At 34.8% G+C, this 14,633-nt stretch overlaps 1 protein-coding gene across 7 annotated transcripts in view; it reads left to right on the forward strand.

Moving 5' to 3' along the window:
- DMD (dystrophin) overlaps nt 1–14,633 on the forward strand; it is a 1,342,375-nt gene that overhangs the window by 316,170 nt on the left and 1,011,572 nt on the right. For all 7 annotated transcript variants that reach the window (XM_087938163.1, XM_087938162.1, XM_087938165.1 and 4 more), the window contains exon 18: nt 2,159–2,246. In XM_087938163.1, coding sequence (XP_087794289.1) covers nt 2,159–2,246 — 88 coding nt within the window. The remainder of the gene's footprint in view (nt 1–2,158; nt 2,247–14,633) is intronic.

Below are 14,633 nucleotides of genomic sequence, written 5' to 3' on the forward strand. Positions count from 1 at the left end.
GACATCAAGCCATGCCCACCCAGTCACATGGCCACCAAGCCACACCCACAAATTAAGCCACGCCCACAGAACCGGTTGTTACAAAATTTGAATCCCACCCCTGTGTATCCATGTGTATTTGAATATACATGTACACATATCAACAAATATAACATGTTACATTAAATTATATGAAGAAAGGAACTTCTAGTAATAATTCTTTATCCATAATTCAACCATAAATTCACTTCAGAATTTTTTCCTCCAAATCTAAATTGATTCTGTTCTTTCATATTTTGTCTTTCTGTTTTATAAAACCCAAAAAGAATTACTAAATATATAGAAGGCTTTGATAAAAGACATGGTCATACATGCAGTGGCAGCAGTCTTCCGGACCTCTGCAAATTCCATGAGAGCTCTAAAAGAATGTTTTATTTGCATTTGTTTGAACTTCAGTAAAGGTTTATGCAAAGCCCAAAACCTACAACTGTTGTTTGTTGAGCCATTTTTGCAATTATGCAAATTCAAATACAGATGAATGATGGGGATTAAGGACCAATATCTAGTCTGAAGGCTTCCTTGCAGGAAGAGAATGTATGACTTGAAGAAAATTTAATGAACCAATAGCAATAGCAATAGACTTATATGCTGCTTCACAGTGCTTTACAGCCCTCTCTAAGTGGTTTACAGAGTCAGCATATTGCCTCCAGCAATCTGGGTCCTTATTTTACCCACTTCAGAAGAATGGAACGTGGAGTCAACCTTGAGCCGGTGAGACCCAAATTACCAAACTGCTGGCAGTTGGTAATCAGCAGAAATAGCCTACAGTACTGAATTCTAACCATTGCGCCACCACGGCTCTTACCAAAACCTTATATGTTATCACAGGAGTCAAAACAGTTTTTCTGGAGCAGCAACTGTACATAACTGGTTATATTTGAATGGTAAACTGTAAACTGTTATTATTTGGATGTTTGACAAAAATGAACAGAATAATATTCCAGGATTAGGAATGACTAATAGTATCTTTTCATTTACATGGATATTTCTTAGGATTCCTCTTTTTCATAGCAAGAGTATGCACAAATACTGGTATACATGTATTTTCTCAGTACAAATTTCAAGACACTATAATAAGTTTTAATTATGTTCATATTATTCAATAATGTACATTTTGCCTAAAAATTTTATACTATAACATGTTTATCCAGTTTACTTTTAAATAGAATTTTAAAATATTGTGCAATTTACTGTTAATTATAGCATGAAATTATGAAAAGTGTGAATTTCCGTGTACATACTTTTGAACAATCTTATATGTTAGAAAAGTCCAATCTTTTTAAAAATACATTTTCTATATAATTTATTTCTCATCCATCCATCAATTGTAAACTATGCACCAGGGGTATGCATTTTTTTCTTTTTTGAAAAAGGGGATAATTATAAATTGCACAAAATTGTGCAATGATTTCCAAATTATCCTTTCCAAATTTGTGCAATTGCTTTTCAGTGGCTTCTAGCTGTCTGCATGTAAAATAGCAATCAGATACATGTAACTGGAAGCAGAAGGGGGCAATTTCTGAACACTGAGTTTTTAATAATTTGGAGAGAGATACTGATATGCACTCACATGTGCGGAGAACCTTGTTTCAGAGGATTTTCGTATCTATGCAATATCTATCCTCCCATCAGTTCTTCATAAAAGATTCATGAAGTACTCATGGAGTTAAAGTACAGGTAGATGTAGTATGAATTAGATGCAAAAAAGTAACATGTTGCAATTAATACTCAATAAAAGTTATAAGCTATTACTATATGGAGGAAACAGTGGTTTCATTAATAGTTTATTACTGCTGCTTAGGTTAAGTATAATTACTGCTTCAAACAGATTAATGAAAGGGACATTTAAAGGAGTCATTAAATATTTCATATTTGATTAATTTGCAGAATCTGACTAACCAGGCAAAAAGATGAAAATTTAGATAAATGAGGAATAATCTAAGTTTTTATGGACTGAAAATATCATGAATATTTAAATATAGCAATATTTTTCAGATTTATCAAATATAGAAGACATCACTATTGCTTTTAAAACCAGATTTATCTAATCAAGGTTTTTGTTAGCCAAACTTTGAAAAGTGTTTCATGTGAAGTATTCAACTTTTTCATCATGTTACAGATCATAGAACGAGAAAAACCTGAAAAGTACAGGAAGCTTCAAGATGCCAATAGATCATCTGAGGCCCTCGTAGAACAGATGGTGAATGGTAATTACATGACATTGGATTTATATAACTTTGTTAGTGGTTTTATAAAAACATAGGATTATATAATAGGAATGTTATTAGTGAATCATGAAGATTAAAATGAGCTATAAATTTATTCTATATGTTAAATTATAATTAATGAAAACAATAGGAATTTACTACCACAAATTAAAGTGTTGTTCAAAATATTTAAAATACTATCCACATTTTGAAGATTGAACAATTAACAAGATGCTGTTCTTCCTCAGATCCTCACTACGTTGCATCTTAGTACTGGACTAAAATGAATTAGAATTTTTTTACAATAAATTATTTGCCTCTTTTTTTCTATCCAACTGTAGTCATTTTAAGCATGTGTAAGGACTGCCTCTCCTCACTTAAGAAAGTGAAGACTCTCACAATGAAGGATTTCAAAAGGAATGTTTTATTAAGCAGATGTGATAGCATCCAATTCAGAGCAACGTCTGACTACCCTTAGGCAAGATCAGTATAATGAAAGCAGCAGAGACCCCTCCCTTTAGCCAGAATGTTAATTCAACCACTCCCCAGGTGTGAAGATGTTGTTTCCTGGTGGCTCTGAGAAAACAAATAAAAATATCATTTGTCACAGACAATACTAGTGATTCAAATCCAAGACTCCCCCATCTCCCCATTGAATGGCAGTATCACTTTTTGGAATCTGACATGCCGTCTTCCTTAGAAAAAAGAGAGGTTCACCTGAAACCAAAAAAGAAATAGAAGAGAAATTCATTATAATATGTTAGTAAGGTTTGTTAGGATATTGGGAATGGAATTGTTTCAGTAATATGGGGGCTCTAATGTGTTGTTTAGCTACCCATTCATTTTGTGATGAGGGTAAATGTTTTCAAGCAACTAAGTATTGAGTTTTCCCCCTATGGATTCTAGAGTCAAGGATTTCCTTGATTTCAAAGGTTTGTTAACCCTCTACCATGATGGGTGTAGGTGGTGTAGTTGCAGGTGGTCTGAGAGTTGAAATCACTTCCTGTTTGAGTAAGCTAATATGAAACACTGGGTGGACTTGTCTAAGTGTTTTTGGAAGAGACAATTCTACTGTCACATGATTGATAATCCTACTGATGCGGAAAGGTCCAATGAACCTTTCCAATGAAAGGTCCTAATTTCTTAGATGGTTGTGATTGTAGGAATTTTATAGATAAGTGCAAAAAGATGGTGATCGAGGTGAATGCCTAACCGCATCGCTGGAGACAGGATGTGGGGTCTGGGGCCAATGGAGCTGCAATCTACCTCAACTGGGACTGTCGAAAGGTTTTGGAAGGTTCTGAGAACTGAGAACTTGCCGGCAATCCCGAGAGTGAGCAGAGAGAGTGAGGCAGGACATCATCCCAAGCAGAGAGCCTAAGATTCCATTCCATAGGACGCCATTTTGAATGGGTGAGACCTGAAAGAACTAGGACTGGTAGATAACAAATAGGGTGTGCAGAGAGCAAAGGACGGATAGTTCTCTAACTTACCAATTAACATTTATTAATTACCAACATTCATTAAGTAATTGTCTACCTATCACATTAATTAGCTATTGTAATTGTTTAGTGTGCTATTGTCATTGACCATGCCAGCCAGGAACCCCACAAACTCCAAATCCTCCACTACCAAACAACAACAAAATAATATCTCTACCAATGACTTCCCAGACTCCTGTATATGCTTCAGATGTCTTAAAACCATCAATTAAAGCGAAAATAACATTGAATGCTACCTATGTGACAATCAAGCCCATCTTGCCTGCTTAAACTTAAACAAAGACGTAGCTGATCTCCTACTAGCATCAGTTACATTCCCTTGTCTATGTCCATCATGTTTTCCTAAGCTAAATAAACCAAGTACCCTGCCTGACAGAGTTGATAGCATAGAATCACTCATGCACTCAATAGAAAAACGCTTAGCAACACGTTTTGAAACAATTATATAAGAAAGCTTAATTTCTCTTGAAAAAAATACAGCACTCATAAGCGACTACCTATCAGCTCAAAATCAAATCCCAACTCAACAACTACTACCACAACTACTACCTCAACTACAATCACAACTACAACCAAAAATAACCACCAAACCACAACCACAAATAATTACTATCCCATCAAATAATTCCACAAATGGTATGGCCTTACTCATCAGAGACACCATGGAACGTGATCCGAAACATCCAAATGCCATCTTATTTGGTCTTGAAGACACCAACGAATCAGGCGACATCACCAAAGTACGCAGTATCATAAGCAACTCAAATACAACAAACATCTCTTCTGAAGATATCATTGAAATAACCAGAGATGGCCCTGAGTTCAAATATAGTGATGGCTTGTTGGCCCCAAAATTTTGTAGAGTTGTATGCAAAAATGAGTCCAGCAAACACATATTCATTCATACAATAAACCCCATTGCAAAAACCAATCCCAACCACAAAAAAACTTTGCTCAACACCAGACTTATCTATACTGCAAAGAATCTGCTCTCATGAACTCCGCAATGAACTCAAAAGACGTTTAGACAATGGAGTGGACCTGTACATTGACTACTGCGCTGATTGTATCAAAAGTAAGTCACACAGCCCACAACTCCACATCCAACCCTACCTCATCCAACCCACCATCACTCAAAACTAGGCATGCACGCTCCTAACTACCTCAATTCCAACCACAACTGGTCTTAAATGCAAGCTACTCAATGCAAGAAGCCTTGTAAATAAAATACCTGAATTTCTCCTCTTACTAAATATGGCTAAATTCGACATCATATTTGTCTGTGAAACATGGCTCAACGCATCTCTCCCTGACTCCATTACCACAGTAAGAGACTATCATGTTTACTGATCAGATCGTGAAATCCATAGAGGAGGTGGTGTTGCTATCTTCTATAAAAAGTCCTTACATCTAAAAAACATCCAAGTTACCCAGGAGCTTGCTCTCCCTGAGACCATCGTCTGTGAACTGTCCTTAAATATCACATTTCAATTCTTACCATGTTACAGAACCCCTGATTATAACATTGAACATGTAAACAAGCTAAATTCACTACTAACATGGGCAACATCCTGCCCACACACTTTTATCTTTCTTGACTTCAATCTACCTCACATTAACTGAACCTTAAACGAATGTAAAACTGAACCCATACATGCAACCTTCTACAATGCTGTAACAAGTCTGGGAATGGAACAACTAGTAACCCAACAATACAAGACTTAACAACTGCCTCGATCTCATCTTCTGCAATTATTTGAATTCAATTTATGGAATTGAATCCAACAGTGACCACAGCATGATTGACTTTTGTCTCAACATACGTCCACACAAAAATCAACATAACGATGTTATCCCCAATTATAACTTCAAAAAAGGCAACTATGATCTTATAGACAATCTCTCATCCCTTGATTGGCAATTTCTATTGGATGCAGTACTGTTGAAGACCATTACAACATATTTTTACTTGAAGTCAAAAGAGTCATCAAACTATATGTACCAATAACAACTCCCCAAACCAGAAAAAAACAGATTACCCATAACAAAAAGGAAGCTTCTATCCAAAAAGAGATCACTTGGGTGGAAAAACAAATTTGGTCATGTTGCCAACTTCAAAAGCTGATACAAATATTTATGCCACCAGATAAAGACTGAATGCACCAATTATCACATTAAACAAGAGGAAAACCTTCTACGCACCAATTCCACCCGCACTTTTTACAATTTTGTAAACAACAAACTAAAAGACTGAAGGTCCATGCCACCCCTGAAAGGACCTAATAGTAAAGACTGCAATGACGACATGATTAAACCCGACCTCTTTAACGCATTCTTTGGCTCAGTATTTGTAAACAGCAATGAATCATGCCCAGTATTTCCTAGTCGAGCCACAGACAACTACAATGATCTAATACATATCGATTTTACAGAAGACAATGTTGAAAAAGCACTACGCAATCTAAAACCATCCCTATCTATTGGACCAGATGGAATATGTGCCTACTTCTTAAAAAAGCTATCCATTGCCATGGCCGAACCTCTAAGCATAATCTTTGAAAAATCTTTCAGGACCAGGTCCTTGCCAAAACTATGGTCACAAGCCACAGTCATCCCCATCTTCAAAAAGGGAGACCCCAGCCTAATTGAAAATTACAGACCTATCTCTTTATGCTGTGTCATGGAATCAATTATGAACCAATCCATTATCCTCCACTTAGAGACAAACAACCTACTCTCTAACAAACAATTTGGTTTCAGAAAAAACCTCCTGTAATCTGCAACTGTTACACTGCAAAAACGTATGGACTACACAACTCGATCAGGGCAAAGCAGTAGACGCAATCTACATGGACTTCTGTAAAGCCTTTGATTTGATGGTACACGACAAACTACTCCTAAAATTAAAATCTTACGGTATCTCTGGACACCTGCATAACTGGATAGAAGCATTCCTCTCAAACAGACAACAAATGGTCAAAATTGGGAACGTCCTATCAAATTCTGTACCTGTCAACAGTGGTGTCCCGCAAGGTAATGTTGTAGGACCAACTCTCTTCATACTCTACATAAATGACCTTTGTGATCATATTAAGAGCAACTGCATTCTCTTTGCTGATGATGTAAAGCTATTCAACATCACAGACAATACTGCTACCCTTCAAAAAGACCTCGACTATGTATCAGAATGATCAAACAAATGGCAACTTCAAATCTCAACAAATAAATGCTCTGCCTTACATATTGGCAAAAAAAATCAGAAAATAAAATACAGGCCGAATAGTCAAGACCTTGTTGATGAACAAAACTCTGTGAATTGGAACCAGAATTAATTAATTGTGATTTTAACAAATACATAATATTTAAATTGGACTGGACTTTTCTGGAACTAATTGATAGAGACTAATTTGAATATTGGAATATTTTTTCCTTTTTTTCTTTTTCTTTTAACCTGTCAAATTTATTTTTAAAATATAAAAGTGAAACTCTATGAAATAATATAGTGAAGAGGCAAAGAGAAAGCAGAGGAACATCGCTCTGAAGGCTACAGAGAAAATTGGAAAGATTAAAGGATTGAATCTGTGAAAAGGGAAGATGAAAAGTTGTTTTGACTAAAGGCTGTTTAGACTCAAGAGAAAGGGAACTGAGCACTGAATTTTTATTTAAACAGGTGCATCTCTTGGAAAACAATCTAAGCAGCTGGAATAGAACAGGAAAGATTTTTTTCTCTTTTGGATTATATCTTGTTTTGGTGTTTTAGCTTGGTTTTTTTTTCTCCTTTCTGGATACTAGTTGGTGGTTTAGATCTACTTTGTGAACTCTTTTTAAGAGAATTTAATAGTGGATAAGAAATGCTTGGATAAAGTTACTGCTGGTTATTTTATTTTTATTCTCACTTTTTTGCTCTATTTTTGGGGATTTCTTTCTTCCTTTTTCTTTGTCCTAATTTTTATAACCTGTTTTTTTTTGCTACCTTTATTTTTCCTATTACTGGACTACTGAATTATTACTATTGGATTACTTTTTTCTGTTTCTTTTATTTTTGTATGGTCTCCCTGTGTATTTTTGTATTTTTGATTCCTCCCCTTTTGTATTTTTAATTTTTCTTTTACTGACACTGAGGTTATTGCATTTATAAAATTGGATTGAGGTAGAGAAGAACCTGAAGAAGGTTGGGCCTGGATTAGTTGGCATATATTCTCTGTTTTGGGATTATAATTATTTTGAAATGACAAAGAAGTTACAATGGCATCTTTGATTCCAACTTCCTCTTCCTTAAGTCCAGCGGGTCAGCGATCAATAAAGACTATGTTACAGCAGGAAAAGGAAGTTTCAATGCAAGAGTTAAAGCCATACAAGATCAAGGGAAGAAAGTAAAAGACAAAATGGGAAAAGTGAAAGAAAAAGTAGAGAATATACAACAGATGATGATGAAAAATGAAGAAAGGATGCAAAAAATAGAAGAAAGGGCAGACCAGACAGAGAAAAGAGTAGGAGAAATAGACTACAGGTTGACAATAGCAGAACAAGATAAGGGGAAGACAATGATCTTGTTGGATCAAGCAGATTTTTACCTAAGATTTCAAAATGTGGAGGAAGAAAAAGGAGAAAACCTTGCAGAGATAATGACAGAAATGTTAGCAGAAGCTTTGAAGGTGCCTAAAGAAAAAATGATGGATGGAATCGATGAAATATTCAGAGTATACACCAGATAAGCAATGAGAAACAAATTACCGGGAGAAGTGCATGTGAGATTTACCAAGAAGGCAATAAAAACAGAAATATTGCAGAGAGCAAGGGATGACTCTTTGAAATCTAAAAGGAAAGTGATTACAGTCCTAAAACAAATTCTAAGAAGAGTGAGAGACCTGAGAAAGGAATATCAGTTCTTGACAAAGATCCTAATTAAGAAAGGAGTGAGTTACAGATGGCTAATACTAGAAGGTCTGATGGTTAATTGGCAAGAACAAAGACACAAACTGGATTCAATAGAAAAAGCAGAGCAATTTTATGATGAATATTTCAGAGAAAAAGAAGAAGAGAGAATGAGAGAAGGGGAAATAATTAAATATTGGGAGGAAATGGCATAAGAAAGAGACAAGAAAAGAGAGAGGAAAGGCCACAAGAGGAAGGAGCAATAGAAGGAAGAGCAGAACCAAAAGAAGCAAGAGAGCAAAAGAATGACAACAGCAATAAACCCTACTTATAAAGTATAAATGATGGAAGAAGAGAAGAAATTAATGTCAATAAATATAAATGGATTGAATGTGGCTATCAAAAGAAAAAGGACTTTTAATAAATTAGAAAAATTAAAATTAGATATAGTTTGTTTACATTAGGTACATATTAAAAAACAACATATCCATGTTTTGGACTATCCTAAATTGGCAATCTATACTCATCATTGGCAGAGCAAAGCAAAAGTTTTATATATTAAAAATACAATAAAAGCTAAATCAATTTTTACGGATGAAGGTGGGAGGATGTTGATGGTGGAGATAATGGAGAATAATAAAAAGATACTTTTAGTAGCAATATAAGCACCAAATGAGAAACAAGAGGATTTCTATAACAAACAAGAAGATAACAGAACTGGAATACGATAATATATTCATCTTAGATGACTTCAATGCAATAGTGGATACAGAAGTGGACTATACACAGAAGATAAATAAAAAAATAGAAAAATATTGCCAAAATCTTTTTTTTTAGGATGGCAGAAGAATTAGGTATTCGGGACATATGGCGAGAAATGAACACTAAGAGTAAACTATATACATTTTACTCAAATAGACATTTGTCATGGTGAAGAATTGATAGGATTTGCATGTCAACAGAACTAATCTCAAATGTACAAGAAATAAATATTGAAACAAGCACTTGGGCAGATCACAATCTGATAAGGGTCAAATGGAAGGGACAAAAGAAAAGGATAAGATGGACTTTGTACAATTTAATTTTGAAGGAAAAGGAATGTATTAAAGATACAGAAAGAGAGCTGGCTTTTTTCTTCAAAGTAAACAAAAAAGACTAAACCTCATTACAAAATGTATGGGATACAATAAAGGCCTATATCAGACTTATTTCCTCTCCTATACAAGAAGAAGAAACAAAAGAAAGAGACAAGATCAAAAGATACTTGAGGAGGACTATAAGAAACTAGAGAAAGAACTATAGAAATACTCACAGCAAAATAATATAAAAGATCAAATGAATGTAGTTAAGCATAAATTGGAATTAATAGAGAAAGAAGAACTGGCACAAAAAATTAAAAGATCTACGCATTTTTTTGAAAATGCAAATAAACCAGGAAGATGGTTAGCATACAGACTAAAAAAGGAAAAAGAACAGAAAAGGATAACACAATTAATAGATGATAATGGAATTGCCTGCTATAGAAATGAAGAAAAGAAAGAAATAGCACAAAAGTACTATGAGAAACTATATGATTGAGAGATAATTACAGAAGAAAAGGTTAAACAATATTTGAAAGAAGCAGAACTATCTAAAATATCAGAAGAAATTAAGATAATGCTAGAAGAAAAAGTAATAATGATGGAACTAATAGAAGCAATAAATAGACAAAACAATGGGAAAGCTCCTGGCCTGGATGGGCTACCAGCAGAACTATATAAAACACTACAGGACTCTCTTTGCAATACATTGTTAGAAGTTTTAAATGAAGTGTTGATAAAAGGCCAAAGTACCTAACTCATGGATGGAGGCTTACATTACTCTTATACAAAATAAGACTCTGACTTACAACAGATAAAAAACTATAGACTGATATCCTTGTTGAATGTGAATTATAAAATATGTGCTTCAATAATGGCAGAAAGACTAAAAAGATATCTAAATCATTTTATACATGTGGACCAAAATGGCTTCTTGCCTAAGAGACAAATAAAAGACAATATGAGGACAATACTGAATACACTGGAATACTACGAAGCACATCCAGAGAAGCAAATAATGTTGGTGTTCTTAGATGCACAAAAAGCGTTTGATAATGTGAACTGGCAATTTATGTTGGTACAATTAGAAGAAATGGGTTTGGGGGAAAGGTTTGTCAAAATAATTAAGGCAATATATTATAAACAAACAGCAAAAATGGTGATTTGAGTGGAAATGTTAATATTAAAAAAGGAACTAGACAAAGATGCCCTTTGTCACCACTGTTATTTGTACTGACCTTAGAAGTGCTAAATAGAAATGTTAGAGAAAATAAGGAAATAAAGGGTATGGAGATAAAAAAGGAGGAGTACAAATTGCAGGCATTTTATACTAGAAGAAGCATTAGAAAAAGGACCTAAATTGCTAGAAAAGGTAGAAGAATATAAAATTGGAGGGAAATACTTTGATGGTTTAAATAAAATAATATTGAAATGTTCTGTCTCACCTGTGGCCACAAGGTGAGAGTCTAAATGTCCAAAGGAAAAAGCACGAACAGACAATATCAGGAACAACAGAGTTAACTTTCCTCTGTAGTCGTCGTTGGCAGCTTTCCCAGAAACTGTATACAAATCCAGATAACGAGCAGCACGATAAATCAAATCCGAAAGGCAAACAGAAGGCTTCTTCCAAACTGCGAACGTAATTAACGAAGTTTGACCCAAACAAGGATCTCTAGCTAACACGCCTCCTTATATTCCTTGAAGGGGCGTGTCAGTCTCTCTAATTAGTCTCTGATTTGACGTTTCCTTTCAATTTCTGCTTGACGTCTCAGCCTACGTCTAGTCCTTGCATCAGCCCAACATTCGTCATCACTCAAGGACTCTGGTATGTTCTGTGGATCAGCTGCTGACACCTGAGGCATAATTGATGTGGAAGGTTCTGGAGAGGATGATGATTCTGACACTTCCTCATCCTCCTGGCTCACGTCTGCATCTCCCATTAAAGCAGGCTCAAATTCCAATGCCAAACCCTCCTCATCACTTGAACCTGTGTCTTCTGACACATCAGACTCAAAGCGTACAGCAGGCTCAAACCTCCCAGTCACAATACTATATATTGCAAGGGAAGAAAGCAAAAATTAAATTAAAACTGCTACAGGATGCAGGAATGAGAGGAGGTTTTGGGCTATCCAGTTGGGAATTATATTATCAGGCCACGGTATTGTTGTGGATAAAAGAATGGATTGTATTAAGAAACACTAGGCTTTTAACATTGGAGGGGCATAATTTACAAGTGGGTTGGCATGCTTTTTTATGGCATAAGAAAAGGAAGATACATGGTTACTTTCAAATACGTTATGTAAAAGATGCTTTATTGTCAATATGGGAGAAAACAAGGGAACAACATTATATAAAAATACCAGTCTGGTTATCAACAATTTATATATCCAAATGTTTTTAAAATGGGATATATTGTTAGATATAATAATGTTTTAAATGAAAGGGGTGAACTCAAAACAAAGTAAGAATTGAATGAACAAGGGATTGATATGAATTGGTACTCATATATGCAAATACATTCTAGATATGAAAAAGATGTTAAAGCAGTTGGATTTTATAATGAATTGACTGAATTAGATAAATTTTTAACAGGAATGGAAGAAAAGATGATTAAAAAAATGTATGGTTATTTACTCGGAGTGAAACTAGAAGAAGAACATGTCAAGGAGACGATGATAGCTTGGGAGGAGATTTTGGTTATGGGATAGACTTGGATAAATGGCAGACACTGTGGGATAGAAACTATAAATTAACATTGTCAATAGCTTTTAAAGAAAATTTGTATAAGATGTTTTATAGATGGCATTTTGCCCCGGCAAGACTGGCAAAGATGTTTAAGGACAAATCAGCAAAACACTGGAAATGTCACCAGAAACCTGGATCATATTACCATATGTGGGGGACATACACAGAAGCTAAAAGATATTGGAAAAGATGACAAAACAACACATAGATTTAAAGCCCGATATATTTTTATTGGGGATTCTACCTGAGAACTATAGTAAAGAAATAACATATTTTATTATACATATACTAACAGTAGCTAGAATTGTATTTGCTCAAAATTGGAAAAATGAAAAGTTTCCAATGGAGGAGGAGGTGATTAAAAAAATACTGGAATGTGCAGAAATGAGTAGGTTAAAATTGGCAATTAGAGAACAAGAAGAAATGGAAAAATATGATTTGGGAATTATTTTATAAATGGTTGGAAAATAAAGTAAGAAATTAAATAATATTGTTACAATGATATATAATAATGAATAGATTGCAATATGAATGTAAACTCAGTAAGAAATTATACAAATATCAATAATCGCACAAGATATATGTACCCAGTCGACACACTGTATAACTGAAAGATGGATTTGTTTGTTTTTAAATAAAAATTAAAAATAGGAATAATTTGGCTAGATCTTGGCAGTTGGGATCATTTGGCAAGGTATAAAGTGTGCCTGTTTTGAAAACAAGTCTGTCAAGACCCAAATAACAGTATTTCCTCCACGTTCTGGCAGTTCTACAATAAAATCCATAGAAATCTCTCTCCAGTTACCTTCTGTCCTGGGATTTTCCCGATGTCTTTTTGCAGCTGCACAGATGGGACAGCTAGCTCTATGTTCTTTTTGACTGATGGCCACCAAAATTATCTTTTGATTAAGTTAAATTTATTAATTAAGTTAATACCTGAATTTCTCCTCTTACTAAATATGGCTAAATTCAACATCATATTTGTCTGTGAAACATGGCTCAACGCATCTCTCCCTGACTCCATTACCACAGTAAGAAACTATCATGTTTACCGATCACATCGTGAAATCCGTAGAGGAGGTGGTGTTGCTATCTTCTATAAAAAGTCCTTACATCTAAAAAACATCCAAGTTACCCAGGAGCTTGCTCTCCCTGAGACTATCGTCTGTGAACTGTCCTTAAATACCACATTTCGATTCTTACTATGTTACAGAGCCCCTGATTATGACATCGAACATGTAAACAAGCTAAATTCACTACTAACATTGGCAACATCCTGCCCACACACCTTTATCTTTCTTGGTGACTTCAATCTACCTTACATTAACTGGACCCTAAATAAATGTAAAACTGAACCCATACATGCAACCTTCTACAATGCTGTAACAAATCTGGGACTGGAACAACTAGTAACCAACAATATGAGACTTAACAACTGCCTTGATCTCATCTTCTGCAATAGTTTGAATTCAATTTACAGAATACAAATTAAAGAACCCTTTTCCAACAGTGACTACAGCATGATTGACTTTTGTCTCAACATATGTCCACACAAAAATCAACACAATGATGTGATCCCCAATTATAACTTCAAAACTATGATCTTATAGACAACGATCTCTCATCCCTTGATTGGCAATTTCTATTCACTGGATGCAATACTGTTGAAGACCATTACAGCATATTTTTACTTGAAGTCAAGAGTTATCAAACTATATGTACCAATAACAACTCCCAAAACCAGAAAAAAAGACAGATTACCCATAATAAAAAGGAAGCTTCAATACAAAAAGAAATCACTTTGGTGGAAAAACAAATCAGTTCACGCTGCCAACATCAAAAGCCGATACAAAAATTTATGCCACCAGATAAAGACTGAATGCACCAGTTATCACATTAAACAAGAGAAAAACCTTCTACGCACCAATTCCACCCGCACTTTCTACAATTTGTAAACAACAAACTAAAAGACTCAAGGTCCATCCCATCCCTGAAAGGATCGAATGGTAAAGACTGCAACGACGACACTATTAAAGCCAATCTCTTTAACACATTCTTTGGCTCAGTATTTTTAAACAGCAGTGAACCACAGACAACTACAATGATCTAATACATATCGATTTTACAGTAGACAATGTTGAAAAAGCACTATGCAATCTAAAACCATCTCTATCTATTGGACCAGA

The sequence above is a fragment of the Pseudonaja textilis genome, chromosome 8 (genome assembly GCF_049901715.1).
Source record: "Pseudonaja textilis isolate UNSWEBS1 chromosome 8, rPseTex1.2, whole genome shotgun sequence".
Taxonomy (NCBI): domain Eukaryota; kingdom Metazoa; phylum Chordata; class Lepidosauria; order Squamata; family Elapidae; genus Pseudonaja; species Pseudonaja textilis.